At 46.2% G+C, this 27,642-nt stretch overlaps 1 protein-coding gene across 28 annotated transcripts in view; it reads right to left on the reverse strand.

Moving 5' to 3' along the window:
- Window positions 1–27,642, reverse strand: part of DYSF (dysferlin) — a 210,030-nt gene that overhangs the window by 38,538 nt on the left and 143,850 nt on the right. For 14 of the 28 annotated variants that reach the window (XM_070573802.1, XM_070573795.1, XM_070573793.1 and 11 more), the window contains 5 exons: window positions 25,640–25,741; window positions 25,363–25,524; window positions 24,127–24,292; window positions 23,508–23,584; window positions 17,085–17,147 (listed from right to left, as the gene is read on the reverse strand). In XM_070573802.1, the coding sequence (XP_070429903.1) occupies window positions 17,085–17,147; window positions 23,508–23,584; window positions 24,127–24,292; window positions 25,363–25,524; window positions 25,640–25,741 (570 nt within the window). The remainder of the gene's footprint in view (window positions 1–17,084; window positions 17,148–23,507; window positions 23,585–24,126; window positions 24,293–25,362; window positions 25,525–25,639; window positions 25,742–27,642) is intronic. The other 14 variants (XM_070573811.1, XM_070573806.1, XM_070573804.1 and 11 more) reach the window with 1 other exon arrangement.

A 27,642-nucleotide genomic window follows, 5' to 3' on the forward strand; every position in this document is an offset into this window, starting at 1 on the left:
GCAAAGCTATGGAGACAAAAAGCAGACTCGTGGTTGCCTCGGGCTGGGAGTGGTTGGGAGGAAGTGGGAGATGACTGCTCTTGGGTACCGGATTTCTTCTTGGAGTGACGAAAATATTCTAAAATTGATTATGGGTGATGGTGGCACAAGTGTTAATATACTAAAAAAACATTGAATTATACACTTTAAATAGGGACTTGTATTTATGTGAATTATCTCAACAAAACTGTTAAAATTAAAAAGAACAAATGATCAAATTCAAGCATATAACTGCTAACAAAAGAAGAAAAGCAGGAATCTCAAGTTTTTATTCCAAGGAAATATGAGTTACATTTTTTTTAAAAAAAACAAGCAGTTGACTACCAAACAGGACCTAAATCTGAGCACACCCAGTTTTCCCAAAAAACATCTCTTGGCTACAATTTCTTCTGCCCTCAGAGTCCCAGGTGATGTCTAGTGGCTGGTGCTCCCGGAGCAGACACATGGCTGGTGAGGAGCACAGCCCGGGGACCTTCCTAACTCCTGGCAACACCAGCCGGCCTGCTGCTCGGTAGGCCAGCTCCCCCTTTTCTTTCTGCATCCCACAGGTACACCCTTTTCTAACTGACCTCATCCGTGGCAGAAATTACACATGCCACAGCATCCTAACTGACATATTCACTAGTTTATTTTTTGCCTCTAGAATCCTTTGTTTACCCCTTTGTCCTTCTTCACTTCAAAACTCCCTTGCCCCTCTCTTACTCCATTGTACTCTGGCCAACCCATCCTGGGTTTAAATCCACCCCTTCCCCTACTGCCCGCCAGCCCCATACAACCAATTGTGGCTGGAGGAAAAGAGCAAACCAGTTGCTGGTCTCACTCTAAGCTCATGTCGCAGCCTCAAGTGGGCTGCAGTGCTGTCATCCACCCCCTCTCAACTTCCTAGTCCTTTACTCTCTCCTGTCCCAACACCACCATTCCATGCCTTCTCCTTTCTCCTCAGACCTCTAACTCCTCTTCCTTCTCGTCACTCTTGGCCAGTGACCCTCCTTACTCTTTCTCTTAGAAAACGAAAGCGATCAGAAGAGACCTCCCTCAGGCCCCCTAGCATTCGCACCACGTGCTGCCTTACCTCCTGTTACGGAGAGGGAGCTCTGCTGGCACCTCGACCCAAGGACAGCCCCGGCTCTCGTGCCCGGGATCCCATGCCCTCTGGCCTCCTCAAGGACATCATAGTCTCCGTACCCTCTCCTGCATCATCAGACTTCCATCTCTACTGGAGCATTCCCATCAGCATTCAAACATGTGACACTAGTTCCCCAGCATTTACCAAAAAACTCTCTAACCCCTCTCCTTTGGCCCCTGCCTCATTTCTTTCTCCCTTTTACAGAAAAACTCCTAGAGAGAATTATCTGCACTCATCTCTAATTCTTGCCTTTCTGTTCTCTTGGCTCTGCCCAAACATGCTTGCCAAGGTCAGCAATGACTCAGGCCTCAGTAATCAATCTAGCAGCAGTTTTTGATACAGGCAGTCACTCCTCTGTCCTTGAAACAGCACAGGTGATGGTCCTCCCACCTCACTGGCCACGCCCTCTCAGTCTATGCTGATTCCTCCTTGTCTCCCACCCTTTGATCCTCTGAGTGCCCCAGGGCTCCATGCTCAGATCTCTTCTCTCCATTCACTCTCAGTGCCTTGGGGTTCTCCTCGAGTCTCATGACTTTAGATTTTTTTGTTTTCCTTTTTCTCCCCAACGCCCCCCCCCCCCGCCCCCAGGACATAGTTGTATATTCTTCGTTGTGGTTCATTCTAGCTGTGGCATGTGGGATGCCGCCCCAGCATGACCCGATGAGCAGTGCCATGTCTGCACCCAGGATTCAAACCAACAAAACACTGGGCTGCCTGCAGCAGAGCGCACGAACTTAACCACTAGGCCACGGGGCTAGCCCCTGAGTCTTATGACTTTAAATAACACATACATTGATGAATCCCACATTGAGCTTCTCTCCAGCCTGCATGACTCCTCTGAACTCCAGCTGCCTATTTAACATCTCCCACTGGACATCTTCTCAAACGTACCATGTCCAGAATCCAACTCCTGATCATTGCCCATCCACCTGCCCCTTCCACAGTCTTCCTCATGCCCCACATTCAGTCCATCAGCAAATCCTGTTGGGGCCACCTTCAGTACATATCGAATCAAACCACTTCTCCCCTCTCACTACCACCTGGTCCCACATCATCTAGATTATTGCACCAGTCTTCTAACCGGCCTCCATGCTTTCATCCTTGCCCCCAAATCTATTCTCAACACAACAGCCACACACATCAGAACATGTCACCTCTCTGTGCAAATCCTTCCAACAATTTGCAACTCATCCAGAATAAAGCTAAAGCCCTTACAACAATGACAACAAGCTAAAGTCTCTCACGATCAGGCCCTCATACCTCCCTGATCTCACGTCCTTCCACTTTCTTCCTCGTTGACACTGCTCCAGCCACAGCGGCCTTCCCGGTCCTTGAACATTTCCAGCACCCTCATGCTCTTCTCACGGCAAGAACTCAGCTCCTCCGATAGATCCATGGGTCACTTCTTGGCCTCCTTCAACTCTGAACTCAAATATAATCTGTTTTACGCTCCTTATTCACCATATTTTAAATCACAACACTCCTTCCCAGCAATTCTCATTCCCCCTTCCTTGTTTTTTCTCCCTGGCAATAATCACCATCTGACATTCCACATATTTTATTTAGGCATTTGTTTATTGCGTCTCTACCTTATGAGGGCAAAGATCTTTATCTTTTTTTTGACACTATATCCCCAGGACCTAGAACACTGCCTGGCACATATTTGAGTTCAGTAAACAAGTGATGGATATATGAATGCCTAAACAGCAGGGAGGGGATGATCCTTGGCTTTTAAATTTCTAAAGGTAGATAACGTGCCATTAAAAAAACAGGTCTAAGAGGAAGTTTTTTCCAGCCAGTTTTCCCACCACCTACAGAGGAGATGAAAGTGTAAAGGGGAGAGGAAGCAAGAACTAGAGACCTGTGATGGTTTCTGACAAGGCACGCCTAAATCCTGCCCCCCGGGTTAGCCCCAAAGTATAAATGGAAGAGATCACTCCATAATTTGGGGGATCTGGTAAGTGGCAGCCACCCAGAAGTTTCCAGAGGAATTAGGGCTTGGGGCACTTGGCAGAAGATGTCTGCAGTGGTGTCATGGGAGAGGGAGCCCTCGGCACTTCCTGTTGACCCCAGAGTGTCACGCAAGAGCTACCAAATTGTACTATGCTCTCCAGACGGGCTTGAAAGTTAGTCAAAAGGGAGAGAGCCAGCGTACCTGAAAGGGTCTTGTAGCCGAGATAACAAGATGTCTGTGTGGTCTGTGTGCCCAGAAATCAGTGGGCCTATAGATCCAGGGTGGACACGTACTGGCCACCTGGAGTCCCTCCCTATCGAGGTCATGACTTTAGGGAAGCCCAACCCAGAATTTAGCTGCCTCCCAGGGGTGAAGACAAGGAGGAAAAGCTCAAAACTGACTAAGCTTCAACCTAAACTGTTGAAGAATACCAGAACTTTTCTGCCATCAGGAAAAATGTGAGCTTGAAAAAGAGATAAAGTTGAATTACAGAAAAATAAAGTTATATTTTTAATGCACTCATGGATCTGACTTGAAAATATCATTCCTGCTATTTCACTAATCTAAGTTCTGATGGAGTTATTTCAAACCACTCCTTTATTCTCTTCCTCAGGAAGTCCGAGAATAAGTTAACACACCCCTAAGAACAAGCCCCACAGAACCAGAATGGCCCTTCCATGTCTTAACCCAGATGTGCCAAAGCCAACCAGCCCTCTGATGTTAGTAGAATCCCATAATCCAAAGCTCCAAAAGGGAAATGGTTGTCTGTTCTCTAATTCTGAGTGTGCTCCTGACCTCATTTTGCAATAGCTAAGCATCCAGTCTTGGAACATAGCAAAGACGAGAAACAAATGCAAAAGACTTGATTGTTAAAGTGTCATCTCAGGCTTTAGCAGGAAGTCTGGCCATTAAAACTTTATTTCCCCATGCCCAGGGTTCAAGGCCCCTCATCATTCAGCCAGCAAAGCAAGTAAGTCTGATCAAGGAACCCACTGGTGGCCTCTCGAATTTCAGCTAAAATCCAACATTTGATTTCTGAGCAAGCAGAGCCATGTAACAAAGACATGATTCTCCAGGCCTGATCTAGCCTAACGGGCACCCTACGCCCGCTGGAGACCCAAATCAGCATGGTACACTTCGAACATTTAATCTCCCACTTTCATTCAGTGGGCCTAACACATGGCAGGAATATGGAGAGCAACAGTGACAACAGTAATTCTAAGCCTATTCTCCGTGAAGCAAGGAAAGTTAGGGGGTGGGGCATTGTGATCTTTCCCCAGGATGACCACTTGAATCAAAGAGTAAAGTTCCTGGTCAAGTTCGTTTATCACCAAGGTTATAATGCTAAACCTTGGGTCACTATATGGAACTCTACACTCACTTCTAAAAAGGAAGCCTATTATTTTTTTTTTTTTTTTTTATCATTTTAAGCAGGCCTTCATCACCTATGCCAACCCAGAGGTAGATATCCTAGACTGTGTTGAAAGCAATTTGTCTCTTAGCACAAATCATTATCATCAAGATAGTAACAATATTATTAACCCAACACTGCAGATATTGCTCTAAGTCTGCAAAGAGACTTTATGACCAGTAAAGTTTATCATGATAAATGCTCTTGTTGATATTGCCAACATCATCAGTTTGATCCCCAATTCTGCTGCCCCAAAGCTCGACATCTACATAATTGGAATAATGATCTGATGATTCCTCTAATTCTTTAATTGATGTCCTGAGGTTTAAGAAACTGAAACTATTTGCTCACACACACACTAATACAAACACAGACATAACATACAAGCACTTATGCCTATATGTAGACCAGACAAACCCCCAAACATGCAAATACCCCAATTTCAAACCTTCCCCACCCTATGCATACTAAACATCTCACGCCCCCCAAAACCACACAAGCATATGTCCACAGCCAGCTACCATGTTGATTCAGCAGAACTTAACACACTCACAACAAAAATCACTTAATTATTTCCACAAGCGGAACACTGGGTTTTCAACCTCTTGTTGACACTCCCTGCAGTCCCGCCTCTGTGTCTGTCGAAGGGATCATTACTCTGACTTCAAGCTGGACCAACAGAGGTGGGAGGAAAGGGAAGACCTTTAACTGAAATGCTGAATTGCTTCCAAAAGGCCCAGTGAATAAGTGTGCCTGAAATCTAGCAAAGTCAAGCAGATGGTGAGCAGAGAAGGATCAGGACCTGATAATTTAACTACTGGCCTGTTCCAGATGGGGGACCCAAATGCGGTGGGGAACCTATGGGGAATCCCAGCTTGCTGGCCCTCTCCCAACTCAGGAGCCTAAGGTAGACACATGAGCCCATGCCTTGGTCCTCCAAGGATGGTATGACCACATATACCCATGCAGAAAGGCCAGAGGCATGGAATCTATTCAGTAGGGTGAATGAAAAAAGATCCCATCAGAGTCTTCAAACCTAGGAAGAAAGCAATGAGACATCACTAATTCAGAATTTGTGATGATTCCAATAGGGCCCAGGGAAAAGCTTACCTTACCTTCATTCTGCTTATGTAGACAGTTTTACTTAACAAGAGTTCCAACAATCTACTTAAGAGAAAAACTATTTTTGAAGGCCTTCCCAGGACTGTAGAAGCATTCATCAAACTACAGACACTAATCTTAGTTATCTTAAATTCAATTTTAAAAATATTTTGGGGGAGCCTACTATGTGCCAAAATCAACCACTTTCTAGTTACTGTGTGCATTTTCATACACAAAATCACATTACTTTTCAAATATTTTATATTTTGAACTTGCTGCTAATTCAATCTGATTTCCCCATGCCTCAGTGAATGCGAGAGAGGTGTTAAAGATGCTGGGTTGGTTAAAAGGCTTCACTGAGCATCCTCGGGGGACTTGTACCCAGCAGTGAGCACTACACCAAGTCTCAAGCACTGTTTTGACCCAGGCTGGTGGTGGGAAGGGACAGGGACAGTGACAGGACCAATTGGGGTAGGAAGGCATTAAGTTAGACCTCAGTGAGAACTTTCTGTCCTGTAGATTTCCAAGGAAAGCTGAGAATTTCCCTCTGGGAAGAGATGAACCTTTTCTCTCTGGATGGGAAAACAGGTCCCTCACGGACCAGGGAAAAGACCTCTCGGGAAGAAGGGAATATGGCAGGGTGGAAGCCGAGGCAGGGAGGGCTGGTTGGAGGGGGCTGGGGCCTCCTTCTCCCTGATGAGGTCCTGGAGTTTGCCAGACAAGTTTCACCCTGGGCTGTCCCCGCTGCAGTGTGCATCGAGGGAGGAGGGGTGCACCCCCGAGGAGACCACAGGAATGCCAAGCAGGGGAAAGGCGCCCGGAGCCAAGGGCTCCGGCAACGAGGATCCAATATCGGCGGGTGACTCCAGCCCCCGTAACAGGAGAGACCGTAAAGTATGTGCTCTGCTTCCCAACCAGCAAACACAGCAAATAACCAATTACTCCAAATAGCTAACAGATTTCGGCTCTGATTTCCCTCCCCTTGCCTCCCCTGTGCCTTCACTTGTCATTTGATGGGCGATTTGTATTTGCTCTGAGAAAATGAGAGAAGGAATGACTCACAAAGGAAGGTCCAGATTACACGCAGTGACAGGCATCAAACCTCCCTAATCAGAACTAATGGGAGTGGGGGGAGGCCAGGCTGCCCTGGCAACACATCTGAACCAGAGATATTTTTAAAGAAGTACAGTTTTGTTACTTTCAAGCACATACAGTAATTCCTGCTAAAGCAATATTGCCAAATACATGTCCTTAGGAAACCTACTTCAAGGAGAAGATGAGTATCCTCCTAATTAGCACATGTGATAGAGACAAAAGTACAGGCAAAACCATAAATGCTGTTAAAATTAAAATACTCCCCCTCAAACTCTCGAGTTCAGAGGTGCAACCAGGAAGATCGGAGACAAGCCGCCTCGGATGCCTTCTGGAAACGCTTCCTCACTTGGGAGCCCCACCCTGTAATTGATTCCTTTGCTCAGAAAACCTTCGCTTCAAAGTCTGAGGATAAATTCTTGTCAGTACTCATGAGCTGCAATGAGGCATTTCCCCCCAAACCTGGAAATAAGGGAAACAGGGCTGTCCTCAGAGAATCAGACCATGAAAGGAATGCGCAGTGGCTAAGAGCAAGGAGAGGTGAAATCTCCCCCAAGGGGAAGAGCAACTCCTACACTAAGCCTTAATTGGTGCATTGTGTTAATATATCTAGAGAAAGAATATGTCAGTGAAAAACAGGAACCACTCAGATTTGGAAATACAGGAGAAAAGGAGTAAGAGTTAACTGTTGACAGTTGTTCACACCAGCATCACCAGGGGAGAGGGACTTAGGGACTAATGCAGTCCCTGCCTTTGGACATGGATCTATCAGCCCATCTTGGACAGCTGCCACTAAACGTCAAATCACAGAACTCCCTCTCTTCATTCTGATTCTTCACTCATCTCCAATCACAATTTGGCTCCCCAAATGCTGAACCCAGAGACAGACCACGGGCTGAACGAAGGTCACATCCCTCAGGCAGAAGTACTGCTCACTGTAAACTCATAAACTAGCAACCTTGGTTTGGAAATAAGTAATATGCATCCAGCCCTAAGAAAACTGACCCATCAGGGGTCTGAAGTCACAAGGTTGCAGGTCCACGCAGCCAAGGCTGAAGAAACTTCCCTTAGGGAACACCCCTGCCTAGCGGCCTGTTGGGAGAGAGTCAGCCCTCCTTTACTTAAGAAACTCCTACACGGAGTCCTCAGGCAAGGGCTGCGGCCCTGATCTGGCCGGCTAACACCTGACTGCCACAAGAAACAGGAAATAAACTCTTCAGCCTGGGAGAAGAGCCTCTGATCCTACTTTCCTTCTTACTTTTGCCACCCTGCTGGATACCTACCCGGCAAGGCAAAATTCCAGCCACCTTAGACTGTTTCCTATCTGAGTTTGAGACTAAAAGGGGGCCCATGCACTAATGGACAGAGCCATCTGAGCTCCCAGTACTTGACAAGCAAGGACTTCCCTCTGTAAAGACAGACAGGAAGAAGAGATCAAGCTTCAAAAGAAGGGGAGCAAGATGAGGCCTAAGACAAGTGTTACGTTAAAGAGTTGAGCAGAAAAAGAAGAAAACAAATGATTAATTTATGCTCATAGGGAGTCTGAAGAGGATGCCACAAACAAGAAGTTAGAGCATGCAGTCCTGAAGGAAATACAACCTGCCTGAAGACAAACATGACTGTCAAATTTACAACTATAATAAAGACTGATTTCTAGCAACGTCAGAGGACAAATCAGAGGAGCTGACAAACTCTCCAAGTAAGAACACCTAAACTAACAGAGAAGATAGCTGTAAAAGCCTTTTTTAATGCATGACTGAGCTGATGTGACTATAAAGAAAATCTTTGGGGGCAAATGAGAAGCAAAAATCCGGAGATATAAAGAGCCAAGATGCAAACTAACTGTGGGGTCCAAAAAGCCCAAGCCAAACATTTAGTTTTAAGTGAATCTGGGTGTGTAGTGTTTCCAGGCATCTGGTAAAAGTCAACACATATCCTCTCTGAAAGAACGGGACTTTCATCCAGGCCTCAAAGAACTCTCAGATAAAGTTCCAAGGAACATGAGTTCACAATCAAAAATAGTAAGACACATAAGGAACGAGGCACCATGAGCAAGAGTCAGCTAGAAATACCAACTGCAGATCAGACCTATTAGGACGACAGAAAGCAGAACTGTCAGCAATAGGACTTGAAGGAAAAACTGTTTAGAAAAACAAAAGGCATTAACAATATGGCAAGAGAACAAGAGACTTTCAGAGATAAACAAGCAGATTTAGGGGGAAAAAAGAACTTTAGAGATAAAAATACAATACTTAAGACTAGAAACTCGATCCATCAGGTTAAATAGCCATTGGAAACAACTAAAGACTTCATGAACTAGAAAATATATCTTCAGAAATTAGCCAGGCTGCAACACCAAGAAACAAGAAATACGAAAGAAAGTTTAACTGACATGGAGAATAGAGAAGGTGCATCGTAGGTCTCATCAGAATTCCAGAAGGAAATGATAGAGATGATGGACAACATGTAATATTCGAAGAGATAATGGTTGAGGACTATCCAGAACTAATTAATAAAAGAAAAGGTCCTCAGATTTAGGAAAACAACAGCACAATGGAAGCCAGAAGACAGTGAAATCATATCTTCAAATTACTGTCCGAAAATAAGTGTCAGTGAAACTAGTATTTCCAAAATAAGGGTGAAATGAAAATATTTTCAAACAATAATTAAAAAGTGAGAAAGTTTACAATGAACTGGTCCTAATTATAGGAATTTCTATAGGTTCCCCTTCAGGAAGAAGGAAGATGACCCCAGGAGAAAGAAGAACGATATACAAAAAGAAATCGCAGCTGTGGATATAGCTAAAAGAAAAAGTGATCACTTAAAAAATAATATTGCTTTTAAAATGTAGTTTATAAAGGTAGAACCAAAATGCAGAACAAAAGCTTGCAAATTGGTGGGTCATTGGAATTAAAGCATTCTACGTTTCTTGTAATATTCTGAAGGAGGCTATAATACCAATTAAATGTAGACTGCTAAGTTGAATATGTGTGTTAAAGCTTCTATACTAATCACTAAAGGAATAGAAACAATGTATAGTTTTGAAACTGAAAAGGGAAGAAGGAATGAAAAGGGGGAGGGGAGGTGGATCTCTTAATCCAAAATGGAAAAAATGAGAAAATAAAAAAGGCAGGACTGGGGCCCGCCTGGTGGTGCTGTGATTAAGTTCGCACGTTCCACTTCTCGGCAGCCCGGGGTTTGCCAGTTCGGATGCCGGGTGCAGACATGGCACCGCTTGGCAAAAGCCATGCTGTGGTAGGCGTCCCACGTATAAAGTAGAGGAAGATGGGCATGGATGTTAGCTCAGGGCCAGGCTTCTTCAGCAAAAACAGGAGGATTGGCAGTAGTTAGCTCAGGGCTAATCTTCCTCAAAAAAGAATTAAAAAGGGCAGGACTAATAGAGACACAAAATAAGATGGCAGAAATAAATCCAAATGTATCAGTAAACACAATATATTTGGGTCTCCAATTCTCTAGTTAAGGAAAAACATCGTCAGAATGTATAAAAAAAAACCCCAGAATCCAGCTATTTGCTATTCACCAGAGAGACACCTAAAACATAAAGTCACAGAAAAGTGGAAAGTAAAAAGATAGAAAAAGATATACTAGGAAAATACTAACCAAAAGACAGCTGGTACACCTATATTAACATGAGATAAAATAGACTTTAAGGTAAAACTCATTGGTAAAGATTTAAAAAGGTAGAAGACTGGGGGTTCACCACATATTGTTAAAAGATTCAATTCTCTAGGAAGAAATAAGAATTCTAAACTTGTTCATGCCTAATAACACACCATCAAATATATAAAGGAAAAGAAGGCAGAATCACAAGGAGAAACTGACAAATACCACATTAAAGCAGGATGTTATAACATGCCTCTCTCAGAAACTGATGACCACACACATAAAAAAATCAGAAGAAAAACAGATTTGAATAACACAGTTAACAAGTCTCATCTAAATGGACAGGTTATATGTAAAACACATTTGGAGAATACACATTCTTTTCAAGCACACACAGGACAGTACAAATATTGACCTTGTACTAGGCCATAAAGCAAGTATGAAGTCATTTCTAAGAAACATCACACACAGACCACATTCTCTGCATCACAGTACGGTTAAGCTAGAAACCAGTAACAGAAAGATAACTTAAAACATGTTAGGAACTTCTAAAACATATTTTTAAACAATTCAGCTGTCAAAAAGAAACATAACAGACATCAGAAAATACTCAGAACTGGAAAATAACAAAAATACCACTTATCAAAACCTGTGGGATGCATAAAGCAGTACTTAGAGGGAATTTTATAGCCTTCAATGTTTACAATAGAAAAGAGGAAAGTTTGAAACTTGATTAACTAAGCATGGCACTTAAGAGGTAAAAAATATAATAATCCCCCCAAAAATAGAAGGAAGAAAATAATAAAGAAATTAATAAACTAGAAAACAAGGAAATAATAGAAGATCAACAGAGCTAAAAATTGGTTCTTTGAAAAGACTAAAAAAAAATCTGACAAATTCTGGCAAGAATAATAAAATATAGCCTTAGGAAAGAAAGGTCACGTAACTAGATAGAGGAGAAAATTTTTTGAAAAAGTAAGAAGATATTATGAAAAATGTGCCAATAACTTTTAGGAAGAAATGGATAAATTCCTATAAAACATAAATCACTAAAAGTGACTCACCTAGAAACAGAAAATCTCAAAAGTCTTTTAAACATTTTTAAAAATTGCATCAGCAGTTTCAAATATCCCCAAGAAGAATACTAAGTCTAGACAGTTTAGGGGTTTTTTGAGGAAGATTAGCCCTGAGCTAACAACTCCTGCCAATCCTCCTCTTTTTTTTTTTTTTTTTTTTTGCTGATGAAGACTGGCCCAGAGCTAACATCCATGCCCATCTTCCTCTACTTTATATGTGGGACACCTACCACAGCATGGCTTGCCAAGCGGTGCCATGTCCACACCCAGGATCCAAACCAGCGAACACTGGGCCTCCGAAGAGGAACGTGCACACTTGACTGCTGTACCACTGGGCTGGCCCCTAGACAATTTGATAAATGAATCTACCAAACATTCAGACAACAGATAATGTCAATCTTTTGTCACTCATTTAGGGACTAGAAAAAGAGTAGATACGCCCAAGTCATTTTACAAGATTAGTATTATCTAGATACCAAAACATGAAAAGAACAGTATCAGAAAAAGAAACTTCAGGTCACGATCACTCATAAAAACTGATAAAAAAAAAAATTCCTAAATCAAACTTTGCAAATTGAATCCCGCAATGCAGGAAAAGATAATGTATCATGACCAGGACAGGTTGTTTCAGAAATTCAAAGTTATTTCAGCATTTAAAAAAAAAATCTATTAGTATATTTCACCACATTAACAGATTAAAGGAGGCAAATCATATGATTACCTCAACACACGTAAAGAATATTCAATAAAATTTAACATCATTCATGATAAAAACTCTTAGCTGACTAATAATGGTTCACCTGATAAATTTCATACTCAGTGGTGAAACATAAAAATAGTCACTTTTAAAAGCAGATAAGAATACCCTCTATTATCAGTTACATAGACTATTAAACTGAAGGGCCCAGCAAGTGCAATAAGACAAGAAAAGGAAATAATAAAAATGAAAGAGAAATAACAAGTAAACAGAAGAATGAAAACCATGAGTAACCACAAATCATATGACTGACCACATAGAAAACCAGAAGAATCCTCAAATGAATAGAATTAATAAGCGTTTAGCAAGGTTTCTGGAGATTAGATCAGCATATGAGAATGAATTTCCTTCATAATTCAGCAAAAAATAATTATAAAATGTACCTTTAAAAATCCAAGTAAAATTAACAATAAACATAAAATAGCTAGAACTAACTCTAATAAAAGGCCAGCCCCACTGGCCTAGTAGTTAAGATTCAGCGCTCTCACTGCCACGCCTGCACAGGTTCGTTTCCCAGTCAGGGAACCATGCCACCCCTCTGTTGTCTGTCACACTGTGGCGGCTGTGTGTTGCTATGATGCTGAAAACTATGCCACCAGTATTTCAAATACCAACAGGGTCACCCATGGTAGACAGGTTTCAGTGGCGCTTACAGACTAAGACAGACTAGGAAGAAGGACGCGGCCTTCTGAAAAAATTGGCCACGAAAACCCTATGAATAGCAGCAGAGCATTGTCTGATAGAGTGCCAGAAGGCGAGATGTTGGCTCAGAAAGACCAGGCAGGGTTCCACTCTGCTGAACAGAGTTGCTAGGAGTCATAACCAACTCAACAACAGTAACAACAAAAAAATCTACTAAAAGGTGCAACAGACTTTTTTGGAGAAAATTATGAAATTTTATTGAAAGACATTAAAGAAGAACTAAATAAATAGGGACACATATCATGTTCATAGTTAAAGGATATTATTATAAAAATGACAGTTCTCCCTAAATTGATCCAGAAATTCACTGTACCTCAATCACAAATCACAACAGTTTTTTAAGAAGTTGATAATCTGATTCTAAAACCGAAGTGAAAAAGCAAAGGACAAGAAAGGAAAAGCAAATGACACTCCTGAAAATGAAAAAGGTGGTATATGTCCTTTACCAGATACCAAGACCTATTATAAAGCTATAATAAATAAGACAGTGGAGTATTAGTACCGGGAACAGCAAACAGACCAATGGAGCAGAATACAGAGCCCACAAATAGACCCACATTTAATGGAAACCTGACATATGACAACTATCACTATAGATCAATGAGAAAGGATAGGCCATTCTATGATTATATGAATTCATTGATTATCTATATGGGAAAAATAAAAAGAAATCTACTCTCTATCTCACACTTCACACACACATACACACACAAATCAATTCCAGATGGAATAAGGACTTAAGTACAAAAAGCAAAACTTTACAATTTTGAGAAGAAAATGTAGACAAATATCTCCTTTAAAGAATTTTTAAACAATAGAGAGATATGAATTGATAGCCCAAGATCCCCAAAATATGTATAATAGGAATTTCAGAGGAAGAGGGCTGAGAAATGACTTGGGTCTACAAATTAAAGAAACTAACCTAATAATTTTTAAAGAGCTGATTCTTTGGATGAAAAACAACAATAAAATAGATGAAATGCTATTAAGCCTAATAAAGAAAAAAAGAGAAATAATACAGATCTATAAAATTAGGAATGAGGATGAAAACAGAACAGATACAGCAGCATTTTCTTTGATTGTAGTAATAGGTATAAATCCATATAAGGTAATAGGCAATAACTGGGGACAACCAAGCCACTGAATTAACTGAAGAAGTAGAAAGTGATCAAAGAATTCTCTCCAAAAACGGTGCTAGGCCCAGTTTTACAAAGGAGTAAAGGGCATACACATCTTATAAAATTTTATAAGATATGCATTTGCGAAAATCTTTTATAATTCAAAACTCACATAATATAACATCATTTTCAAGAAAAGATGATGGATATCCTGTTTACCAGCTAAACCATAAATACAATTCACCTGGCCACCACCCTTTAAGTTACATGACTGTTAAGCATTTTTTTAATTTAGGTTGATTCATATTATTACACATTTTGTACATAAAGCAAGACTATTAAGATGTTTATATCATGTAATTTCCAACTTGCATAACTCAAATTCATAAAGAGTGGCTCTAGTGTATTTTCAAACCTTTAAGAAATAATCATTCTCATGCCAGATTCTGTTCAAGAGCACAGAAAATGATAGTACGCCTCAAAAAATATTTTATGAAACTATTATAACCCTGATATCAAAGTCTAACAAAGACTATCTAAAAGTAATACTTATTAATAGAGGTGCAAAAATCCTAAATAAGTAATAAATCTAACTAAATAATATATCCTAAAAGTTCTCCTTAGAAACCTCCCCTTAACCAGGGTTTACAAACGCCATCCTTCTCTCTGCTAACAATGAGACTAAGGTTGCGAGGCAGCTGAAAGCCCGCAGCTAGCCTAGGATGTCCCCTACAGCTCCCAGCAAAGGAACTGCATGTTTCCAGGAGTCAGCCGCTGGGTCCAAAATCTGTTTATGCCAGTTATACTAATGTGGTAATTAGATCAATAAGTAAATAGTACAAAAATGTATAAAATTTGAATTTAAAAAGAAAGGGCATTTTACCTACAAAAACAAATTTAATGCTATTGATTTTTTTTTAATGATGAAAATTAAGTATGAATGAATCACGAAAATGGTGTGGGGGAGGGGACCTTAAACTTTAAAAGGACTCCACATTCAGATTCTTTTGCAGGTCTCATTAAGACCTCATCAAACTTGAATAAACCTAAAGGGAAGATCACAGATAATGCATTTTGGATGTGGTTTATACCAGAAGGATGACATGACATTCAAACAGCAGATTCAAATTTCAAGAGGCCTTGGTATATGTCAGATGAGTGGCAAATGAAGATACATGGATATGGTTGGAAATAAAATGCTTATAGTGTGTGTGCATGACTTTTTATGAGTCTCTATTTAATCAACTTTTTCAATTAGCCAACCACCTGTCTGGATTGATTGGATAAGAGAACCTCAATTGTCGTAAACCACGATACCATGACGAATTGACTGACTTGGGTTTACCTCAGGAATGCAGGACAATTATACATTATGTTAGCAGGACAATGGAAACAAAATGATCATCTTGATAAATGCCAAATGGCACTGGATAAAATTAAACTCCCATACCTAATTTTTAGGCTATGAATAAACTAATAATAAAGGACACAACATTGACAAAATCAAGAATATCTATCTGAAACTACCAATTATTATCGTAATTAATGGGAAAATGGTAAAGGCCTTCTTGGGAGAATCAGAGACTAAATAAGTTTGCTCAGTTGCATCTCAATTATCAAATGTTATTCTGGAAAAAAGAATAAGGTGTAACTATTAGAAAGAAAGTGACATATTTATTATTGTTTGAAGAAAACAAACTTACGTACCTGGAAAACCCAACAGAATGAGTTACCAACTGTCAGAACCAATAAAGGAGCTTTATAAGGAGTCTGCTTCAAAGTAAATATACAAAAATATTGTTTTCTTATATTCTAGCAATAACTAGTTAGACAAAGTCATAAGAAAAAAAGATATTCCATTTAAATAGCAGCAAAGGCTATAAAATGCCTAGGAATAAATTTAACAAGAAATGGGCTGGACCTATATAAAGTAAACTAAAAGTAACTCCTCTAAGGAACATAAAATAAGATAATAGTTAAAATTTAAAAATTAAATGTCCAATGATAGATAGTAGTTGAAACTTTATAAATGTCCATATAATGGAATAATATGTAGCCATATTTTTTAAAGAATATAAAGATATGGGAAAACATTCACAATGTACTTTTAAGTAAAAGAAGGTGCAGATTATAAAAAAGTACAATATGATTCCAATTTTGTAAAAAAAAAAAGTCTGCACATGTGCATAAAAGATATCTAAAACTGTAGGCACATCAAAATCTTAACAGTGCTTATCCCTAACTGGTAAGAATACAGGTGGTTTTAACTTTCTGCCTTATGCTTTTTTGTGTTTTCTGTATTTTCTACAATGGATAAATCAGAAAAATTTAAAATATAGATTTCTTCCTCCTAGAAGCTCCTCAAACAGCCAATACAGCAATGCCTCCCCTTGGCATCAGGAATGGAATTCAACTCTTGGCAGGTCCTATCTCTTATGCCTCCCCTTTAGCTCAGGGGCTCCCCTTGACCCTCAGCATAGGACTTCATGAGTACATGTTGAAGGCTAGATGCCAAAGCCATCTTCCTGGAGGGATCCACGACCCGTAAAGATGACACCCAGGAAATCAGCCCAGGCGGACAGTAGGAACCCTACTGGACCTGCAGGAGAGCACCGTGGACCCCGGCAGACCTCTCAGAATCTGCTGGGGACAGCCAGGTTTCCTCAGTCACACACTCCCTTCATGCCTCTGGGCAGGGCAAAGAAGGTCAGTCTGCCGTTGCCCACAGAATCTTCTCACGTCCTATGTCCCAGCCGTCAGGGTCTAATCTAGAAACTCCTGTTTCCACTGGCCCATGCAGCCCCAACCAATCCCCACAGTCCTCACGCAGGTAAACAGGATGAAGGTAAATCCCAGGATGCACCAAGAGATAGCTCAGGGATGTCTGTTTCTGGGAATCTTTCCTTAGCTTTCTCCCCATCCCTCCATCCCTGCACTGGGCAGGTAACTTGTCTTCTAGAGCTCAGGAAATACTTCCTTTCTTCCCTTCCCACTCCCCCATCCTCTGTTCCTTTCCTAACTCCCTACCCACCCCCCACCCCCCAGGGAGATCAAGGAGCCCACAAATAGGTAAATAATACATACATGAGGACTGGACGGAGAAGATGCCATGTTAGTGGGGGCCGAGCCCGACAGACCATCTGCAAGCTACAAATTAAACACGTTGGTTAGTAACAGGATTAGAGAAACCACTTCAGGGCAGATGCGACAGCCCTAAAGAAGCAGAGCTCTCCCACCAGGCACCCGCTGCTCTCCCTCCAGGGAGGCTGCAAAAGTTAGGAGGAACATGTACTTTAGGTTGGACAAGCCCAGCTCCAAACTCTGGCTCCATCACTTTACCAGCTGCGTGATCTTGGGCGAGCCCCCTGACCTCTCCGAGTCAGCATCCTCATCTGGAGAACGGGCACAAAGCCCACCTCACAGGGCAACAGTAAGTATGAATGGATGAAGGCCATGCACGCCTACTACAAGGCGAGGCACACGGCAGAGGCTCAGCCAACATCTCTCTCGTGCCCGCTTTCTCACTGCCCTTGGCACCATGGACTCAACACCTCTCTCACATGCCTTCCTGCACGTCACACCTCCCATCTCAGACAAACACCAAGTTCCCCAGCATCCCTGGGGGTTTCTGCTAACAGCTGAGCCGCACCAACACCTGCTTAGGCACAGTTCCTAAGCTAGTGCAGGTTTCTGAGTCTTCTCCCCTCAAGGACAAAAACAGGGCATCATACAGCTTCCCCAAAACCCTATATAAGAGGGGACTTAAGAGTCTTATAGTCCACATGCCACTGCTGTACATCAGAGAGCTTTCTGCATCCTTTTCCAGCATCGGATCTTTGCCTGCAACCTTCCGGTACTGTGAATCAAGACTCTATAGGGTGAATCCCTGGGCTGCAGGGTCCAGCAGGGCCTCAGGGGTTGGGACTGGGGGTCAGGTGACTTTTTCGGAGGCCACTACAATAGGTAGTGATGGGGCTCTGGGTGGATGAGTGCCAGTCTAGGTGGACAAGGCCAAGAGATGCGTCCTCGGCAGAGGGGACAGCAAGTGCAAAGGTGTGGAGGAACAAAGAAGCTCAGCATTCGAGAGAGCAGGCTCAGGGAGGCAGGCTCTGAGGCAGGAGTAAGAGGAGATAAGGCTGGAGGGGTGGCGACCAGCTGGGACCCAGAGCTCCCCGAGGTGCACCCTCTCTTCCTTTGAGCCCGAGCAGGGGGGCTCTGGAGACCCCACAGGAGGCCAAGCCCCAGCGGTCCTCCCCTCCTCAGCAGGAAGAGTCTGGAGACATGGTCACCTGTGGGTCAGGAAGGCTCAGGGAAACACAGGGAGGACAAAGCCTGTGAAGGGAGCATCACTGAGGGGGGCCCTGGCCTCCCCTAAATTAGCTCTGAGGGCTGGTCAGAGCACAAAGCACAGGCAGGAGCGCAGAATGGCCAATAGGCACCCAGCCAGGTGGTGGGCTGGTTCTGGGGGCCTGGCCACGTGTTGGTGGGTGTGGTGCGACCCCTGGAATAGACTGGATGAACTCCACGTGAAGGTCCCCACTGCCCAGAGACAGGCCCAGCCAGGCAGCAGCTCTGCCCCCAGTTCTCATCCTGAACCTCACAGAAGCCTTATTGTTATTTTTAATACAGTTCGTTTTTAGAAAGGTGAGAGGGAAACCGGCAGTTCCCCAGAGCGAGAGGGAGAAAAAAATAAAGCTAAACATAGTGCTCCAAAGATCTGGTCCAGCTTCCGAAATTACACGTTCCCCTTTGGGATTGGGGCATAATTTGCCACTCCGGTTCTGGGAGCACGTTCCCACCTTCACGGCGTCCCAGAGACTATAACCGGAGCAGCCGGCTCAAAATTAGCCCAAGCTGGAGCCGGGGAACAGCCAGCCCCAGCACCCACCCCCCACGGGTGGGGGGAACAGTTCTGCACGCCTTCTGATGCCTCCTCCAGGCTGGCCTGCACTTCCTGTATAACCCCACAGGCCCATCTCACACACACAAACGCACACACACTATCAACACACACACGCAATCCACACACACCGTCCCACTGCCAAGCCTTTGCCCCAGCTCCTTTGCCCACCAGGAAAGCCCTCTTCTCCTCTTCACCATCCTAACCCCACCCAGCCTTCAAGGTCTTTCTCTCACCCACCCCCCTAAAGAAGCTTTCCTGATTCTGCAGCCCACGCTGACCTCACAGGGCCAAGAGGGTCCAAGATCTTGGTGCCCCAGCTAATAAAGCATCTTATCACTGTGATGTCACTCTGAGCACCTCATCTGAGATCTCTGCACACCTCTCATCTCCCTCCCAACCACAGTGGAAACTTCCCAAGGTTCTCCTTCTCTTTATGCCTCCTCAACACGCACATATTACCCACCCCCAGAAATTCTCCCTCTCTGCAGACTTAAGAGGAGACCTGCCTCCCCAGGGTGACCTCTTAGAATGACAAGCAAGAGTCACCCTTGACCAGGTGACTCCAAGGCATCTCAGTGCCTAGAAGGGGGTGGGCAGGGGGCACCACCTCTACTTTGAGCTTTGAGATCCCCTAGGAAATGGGAAGAGCATGCTCAGTGCGTGTTCCTGCACACTGCTTCGCTCCCATCTTCATAGTCAGAACACCAAGAACTAGCTTCACGAAAAAGTAGATTAGTAAGCGAAGACCCCAATATTTTTAAAGATAGAAATGGAGTCTGGTTCAGAGTCAGAGACAGATTCAGAGACAGAAAGAGAAGCCCATGGGGAAGGAGGGGATAGAGAAGGAGATGCTGGCAGTGGTTCATTTGGACTGTGTTCTGGGTTGGAAGCAATGTCTATTTGTTCAGTATATTTCTAAATTTTCCAAATTTCATATAATGAACATATATTTATATAATCAGAGAAAAATGAACACATTGCATTTTTAAACAGAGCACTAGATGGAATGAAATACCTCCATGCCCCTCTTTGAGGACATAGCCAGACCTGCCCTCAGAAACTCAAAAGTCAAAGCCATGATCCCTGGAGCATCACCACCTGGGCTAGAAATGCCCTCGGGAGTTTGCACATGCACCTGCTCCCAGCCTCCTCCACCTCTCACACACACTTACGTGCATATACACACACACACACACTCACCCTAACCCCACTCCCAAGATACGGGTCTAAAATCTACACAAAGGACAGCCACGCAGACCAAGAATAGACTGTGGAGTTGAGTTAATACGCACGAGCCTATGTCCTCCCAGCTCCCCCCACCACAGAGAAGAGATCAAGAGGCCAGGCACCCACCCACATGGGACCCTCCTCACCCCCAGAGACAGGTGCCAGCCTGTGAGCCCTGGGAGGCCGAGTGGGCGATCTGCCTTTACACACGTTTTGGATCATCTCTAGAACTGGCCACTCTTGACAGAAACCAAAACCTTTCTAGAAACCTGAAAAACGCTCCACCATGAGTGTCAACCCAAGGACCTGAGCATCAGGAAAGAGTCTGAGGTGACAGTTTCTCATGTATGGCAGGCCAATCCCAGGAACTGGGCAGATGCTGGTGAGAAGGTTAATCAGGAGAGAGAAGGTGCGACTGAGGAAAGAGATGGGAATGACCAAGACAGAAGCCGGAATTGGTAAGAGCATATTTGAAGGTAGGGAGCAGCCCTCATCTGGGTTCACAGGCAGGACCTGGGGAGCACGGCAGCAGGGGCCACATCACTATGAGAATGAAACAGGCTGCCGAGAAACACGAGTTGGACAAACAAGAACCAGATCAAATCCAAATTCTGTCAGACTCCTTGTTCCTCCAACCCCCAGAGGCCAGGGCCCTCCATTCTATCTGCACTGAGGGAGGGGAGAGGGGGTGAGAGCCCAGCCGGAACTATCTAGCAAACCATTTAGAACAGGAACCCACTGCCTCCTGGATCAGCCTCAGAATTCCTGGTCCTCCCAAGTGCCAGGGGATGTACAAGAGAGATGGAGTGAGTGAAAGATTCCCTGGACCAGCCAAATCGGATCAACAGATCTCAGCGAAAAACACAATACAAAAGCCATTTTCCCCAAAGCCCCCATCAGATCCCATCAGGTCAGGGCTTCCTAGAGACCAGGATTGGTCTCCCTCCTGGCCTTGGGGCTCCTAGAGAATAGGGTGTGTCTTCCCCATCAGGCAGGGAGCTCGATGAGGGCAGGGTCCAAGCCTCCTCCATCAGAGCAGGAGGGTCTCACTTCCTCCTTCTCCCTGCCCACCTCTGAGGCCCCATGAGCCCAGCCCCTCCCCATGTGGGTATGGCTCCAAGAGCCTAGATGCCAGCTCCCCACCCTCTGCCTGGCCAGCAGCGCTAGCCAGAGTGGCCATGTGCTCCCACAGAGAGCACAGACCCTGCTCTGGCTCAGACCCCAGCCGCAGTTTACTCATGTTGACTCCAGGAGGACGTCCAGCCTGGGCCTCCTCACCGTCTGCCTCTGGCTATGCTTGTAGCCAGCAGGACCCAAAACAGTCCCTTCCCATCTGAGTCTGTGGACATTTGAGGGCAGCAGACACAGAACAGAAACTCTGCTGAGCAAGCCCTGCGCTTCCCTGCACAGATTCAGATGGCGCGTTCGGGGGTGGAAAACAGGAGCCAGGATTAGGCGCCTGGAGTTTGGAGCTAATTGTCTGCCTAATTCAGCTACAAACACCCACCCAGGCCAGAAGGCACTAGCATTGCATGTAGCTGAATCCTGCATAGAACCATCTGAAATTTCCACTTGTGTTTACCCAGTCAAGAGAAGCTCGTCCGTAGACCCCCTACAGAGAGTAAGCAGGTTATCTATCCATCCATTCATCCATTCATCCATCCATCTGTCCATCCATCCATCTACTTATCCCCCCACCCACCCACCCATACACCCATCCAGGCAGTCTTCATTGAATGCTTTCTCTAAGCCAGGTCCTGTGCTGGGCATTGAGGATCCGAAAAAAGATGCTCCCAATCACTGCCCTGAGCTTACTCTAGGGAAGATGCTGACCTTTGCACACACAAGCAGGACCAGCAGCAAGTGCAGTGACCGAGATACAGGTAGGACTTGCAGGAGAAGGGGAGGGCCCAGGGAAGAATCCTGGGAGGAGGTGACCACACCTAAGTTGAGTCTCAAAGAATGACCAGGAGTAGGCCGGAAGGTGTCCCCAGCAGAAAGGATGGTGGAGCGGAACCCTGGAGAGCCACAGAGCAGGCAGAAATGGAGAGCTCAGGACTCTGAGGACTCTTAGCATCAGTGAAACCATACAGAGAGACCTCTTATCTCAGCAGCAGCAAGACCCCAGGGCTGAACCCCAGAGATGTTCCCTTAGAAGTGGCAGAAAGGTGAAAAAGATGAGTGAGTGAGAAAGAAGCAGAAATCAGCGCTGACTGTCAGAGGAAAGCCCCCGTAAACACATCTCTGGGGACAGCTTTGAGGATCCTGAGTCCAACCCAGCACCCAAGGTTGTTCTCTTGCTCTCATGGCCAATATCTGATTGATGGTTTCAAGAAAACACAACCTCCTGAAGTGCCACCTCCTCCCTGGGTGAATAAACAGGCCATGGGCCTGAGGACACAAATAATATCTACATAGGGTGGGAGGCTCTGTCTTCGGGCAGCCCAGGAATTCTGGGAGCCTGAGTGCCAGGGATGTGACCAGCATCATGCAAAGCTGAGAACAGAATGCCAATCTGGAACAGAGGGTGACTACCCGGAACAGAGGACCAGTTCAAGGCTGGTGCTCACGGTGAGGACTTTCTCCATCTCCACTGCAGGAAGGACAGGGTGGTCTCAGGCCCACAGGACCCAGAGCCACCCCAGGGCCCAAGGTGGGGAGCACCCTCAGTAAAAGACACCACAGACCTCCTGCCATGCTGCTTGGTGCTGGCATCTGTGTCACCAACCACATAGCAAAGGGATGCCTCTTACCTGCCGCAGGAGTGGATACCCTCGAAATAAGGCCCCTTCCCCTTCCTTTTCCTGGAGGTGGAGGGAATGGAGCAAGAGGGACTACTGGCTTGAACACAGAGCCCTCCTTTTAAGCTGCCTCCAAGGTGCCACCAAGCACAAGCCCATAGGTGAACCCACTCCCAAGGAGGGTCCTGGCCTGCGTAAGGTAATGGGGCTAGAGCACCCCATAGACGGCCCGGTCACTCCCTCCTCTGTCTTCCCTCTCTCTCATTTGCTCCCCCTACCCTGATTTCCCAGGTGATCTCTGGGGGAAGCCCTCAACATGGTCCTCAAGGTCGAAGGGCCATTTTTCTCACATACTTTGGGAAAAATGATTGAGTTTTGCCCAGAAGACCACACACAGCCTCCCCCTAACCTCTCCACCCCTCTCCCAACCAGACTGAAAGATCTTGCGTGGGTCCCTCCGTCTGTACAGCATCCAGCCACCAGGGAGCAGAGGGAGACATCTCAAGGAGGCTGTGCGATACAGTAGGGAGGGGAGAAGGAGTGGGAAGAAATAAGGAAGGGAGGGGACGGGGACAATCGAGGCCAGCTCTTGGCAGGAGCAGGTGGCTCTCCCCGGAGACTCAGCACCCATCCTACCTGCATAGGGATGAGGGGCTCCTTGTCATCAATGTCAATGAGCACATCTTCCCCAGGACTGAGTAAGCTCACATCATCTGTAGGGGACAGGGGTGCGCAGGCCTGAGAGGAGGCTTCCCCAGGGGGCCCGCCCTTCCTCAGCCACAAGACCCAGTCAGGGAACCACGGTACAGAAGCCATCAGTCTCTCCACACTTCTCAATCTATGTCTTTCTCTTCCTCCCACCCAATTCTTCCCTCCCCTGTCTCTGTCTCTCCCATCTTCTTTCACCTTTCCTGTCTCCCCAGTTCTCTCCCTTCATCTCCTCGCATTTCTCTCCTCCCTTCTCATCTCACTGAATCCCTGCATGTCTCTCTCAACTCTTCCCCCCACCGCCTCCCACGTCAGCCCTCGCCTCTCAGCTCCACAGGCATCAGCCACCTGCTCCTAGTGTGCCCAGCCCAGGGCTAGGTGACGCCCTGAGGAAGGTGAGGTTCCCACCCCTCTGGTCTAGCTGAGCAGAAACTGTTCTCACTCAGGTCCCAGGAAGAGGAGGGCCTCAGGTAGCACCTGCACTGGTAAGTCCCATCTGTCCCAACCCTCAGCCCTGGCCCTCCCCATCAACGGCCCCTCCCCGTACCTGGGCCGCCCTGTGGGGACGGACTCTCCTCTGAGTAGGGGTCACACAGGAAGCTCTCCAGGGAGCAGATGGTACACTGGCCCACCACAGGCCGGCGGCCAAACTGGCAGTTATCGATGACCTTGACCACGATGGGGGGACAGTAGAGCTCCTCCCTGGGCAGCATCTGGGCAGAGGGGGACGGAAGCTCTGGGCAGCCACCTGAACCCATCTCTGGGAGGTCTCAGGGGAGGAAGGGGCTCCTTCTTCACAGGGCCGGCCCAAGAAGCAGAGAGTGACTACAAACCCACACATAGCCCCCAACAGCCATAAATCCAAAGTGGTGGTCGGCCAGTGGGGCAGACGCCACGCACCTTTTCTTTCTGCCTCCTGGACGTGGCATGCGGAGGCTGAGTTTTCCCCCGCAGCTTCACCTACCAAACACATCCAGCTCAGCCCGACGTTAAAACAAGTCCACTTTCCCTGAACCCTCGCTGGCAGGGGAGGGGAAGAGGGGAGAAGTTGGCCCAGGACTCAACATTTCTTGCAGACAGTCCCCCCCAAGTGGATACTCAAGAGTTGGCTTACAGACACAGATTCTTCTCCCCACCACCACCCCCCCAGCCCCAAAAGCACTTTGAACACAACTTGAAATAATTTATATGCTCTCCTTCGGTGGCGGCTCGTGCTCAGCCAAGAGGAGGCTCCTGTTGACAGCCACTGGGCCTGGAATTTCTATAGTGCTTTCATCTTGCAGACCATTTTCCTTTCCTCAGACTTGACTTACTCCGGCCACTAGGCCCAGGCAGCCCAGGGAGCTGGAAAGGGCTGGGGGCCTGAGGGCCGTAGCAGTGCGCCCCCTGCGGGGCCCAGGCTGAGGGACAACCAGGTCAGGAAAGGTTTAGAGGAGTCACTGAAGGTCAGAACCCCTGAGGGGGGCTCTGGGGACTGAGACCTGCCCTGGAAGGGAGAACAGACACGGATGGGTCTTGGGGATTTCTGTGGACTTGGGATCTGGGTAGGAAAGAGCAAGCTGGCCCCACTGGTGCTGCTCCCAGGCTTCCACTCTCCCAGTGAGGAGAGCGTGAGTCCTCCCCCCCCCCCCCCCCGTTTTCGGAGACAAGTGAGGTGGGAGACATCCCATGACCTCGCCAGGATCCCACAGGGAATCAGAGCAGACCCCTAGGCTGCTTGGGGCCCTGAGAAAATTCCAGGCACATGGACTCTGGAAGGGGACAGGAGGGAGGTCAGGCTCACCACTTCCATGAAGAGGGTGCAGACGTCAAAGTTGGGGTTCTTCTGGAGGTTCCTGATGACACAGGACTGCACCGTCTGGCCCCCGCACTCCACCACGAGGCTGGGGGAGGAGACACTGGCCAGGTGGTAACTCTTCATGTTCCGCAGGCCCCATGCCAGGATCTGGGGACACAGAGTGAGGAGAGTGGCTGGAAAGCCCCAAGGCTCTGGGAAAAGCTGGGCCAGGAAGGGAAAGGGCAAGGCTGCCCCCAGCACCCCGCCCCAGGGCTGGGCTCACCTCGATGGCCGTCCGCTGGAGAGCAGGCTTGATGTTCTGGGGAACCATGTAGATGTTGGCCTCTCTCTGAGGTGGCGGGTAGGGCAGGTCTGTGTCCTCCGACTACAGGGGACGGCAGGGAGAACGAGGACAAACGTGGGAGGAAGACCAAGGCAGAGAGACAAGAAAGGAGGATAGACAGGACAGAAAGAAGGACATGGATGGAGAGACACGGGAACAGAGAGGCAACAACACAGAGGAGGACAAATGGGCAGGCAGAAAGGAGAGAGCCAAGTCAGTTTTTGCACCATCTTCTCCAGGATCACAATTCGAGCACCTTGGCCCAGGGTTCAGGTCACCCTGTTTCAAATGAACCCTAGGTCGCCCCTCCTCCCATAATGCAGGCTCTGAGCACCAACGAGCTGCTCAGGATCTCCCCATCCCTGACACACACCCATGCACACACGCGCACACACACACCCACTCCATCCCGGCACGTCCACTTCAGTCCATCTCAGACCCAGAGAGGACCCTGCGCCCTCCCGCTGGCTTGGTTCTCCTGCCTCCTGGCTCAGCCTCTCTTGACCTGTCACTCACCCTGGCGTTCCATCTCCACCCCACACCACACCCAGACACCTGCCAGCCCCAAAGCCCCACCTCGTACACCTGTCCACCACGAGGACAGCACACCTGCACTGTGAGGCAGAAGGAGCATCTACAACAGAAGGGGATATAGACGCCCATCATCCACAGGCACCAAGGGACGCTGCTGGGGGGCTCCTTCAGCACCACAGACCAGAGACAAAAGTGTCAACTCTGCCTACGAAGGGTTTGCCAAAAGACGTGGGCAAGAATCCCCAGTGATCACGAAGAGATACAGGGGAAGCAGGTATGGCTGTGGACTAGACAACTAGCAAGGCCAACAGAGGTTAGGAACACAGACTGCTCCACCAGTTATTGTGTTAAATCCGTTATTTCACCTCTCTATATGGCTCGATATTTCATCTATAAAGTGGTTATTAAAAGTTATCAACCTCTAAAGGTTTGTGTGAAGCTTGAAGAAGTCAACGCAGCACTTAGAAGAATGCCTGGTTCATGTAAACTCTTAACAAGACTACCAGCCCACGTGGCACCTTAGTGACAATTAGAGAAATATATCCCTTTCTTAAGACTCCTTACTTCCATGTCAGAAAATTATCATATTTGACTAGTTTATTAGAACCAGACACTTTACTGCCACCTACTGGAAAAATGTTATAACAAATACAAATACATGATGTCTGCACTAGAAATGCACCCCCTTAGACACAGTGTCCTTGCGAAGTACACAACCTGCACGTCCATACAAGGAAGACTTTACTCCCAGGAAATGTTAACTATAATTAAAAGGGCTGTGTTGGACACTTCACAGAGCTTGCCTCACGTAAGCTCATTTAATAAACAACGGAATCACCAGATTCATTCTCCAAGTGATCTGCTCTGGGTTCCTTTTCAAAGGACGGGCCGTCCATCTACAGATGCGCTGACATAGATGGTGGGAGCAGCTGGAGCATGGAAACACACCAGCTTCCTCCTGCCTCCATGAATCACCTCACAACCAACCCCAGCTGTCACTCCTGCCCCATGACACACTGATGACACTACACTTCGCTGACCTATAGTGGTAAGAAGCTCATCTCTAGACTCAGACAGACCTCAGCTCTAGTCCCAGCCCTGCCGCTTCCTAGCTGTTTGACCTTGAACAAATTACTCAGCCTCTGTGACTCAGTTCCCTCATACGGAGATCCAGGATAACACCCCCCTTACAAAGCTGCTCTGAGAACATAGTGAGAGAACAAATAGAAGGAGCGTCTGGCACACAGGAGGTGCTTAATAAACAGTAGTGACTATAACGATTACTGTGTTGTCAGTGGTGCCACTGTTTTTACCATCAGTGTTGTTGATCTCCTAGGGTGACTTCAGGAGAATTGAGCCATCAGAAGCATCTCTCAGAACAACACTGGCTTCATAATTATCCCTAAGTC

Source organism: Equus przewalskii, chromosome 14, assembly GCF_037783145.1.
Source record: "Equus przewalskii isolate Varuska chromosome 14, EquPr2, whole genome shotgun sequence".
NCBI classification, from domain to species: Eukaryota; Metazoa; Chordata; class Mammalia; order Perissodactyla; family Equidae; genus Equus; species Equus przewalskii.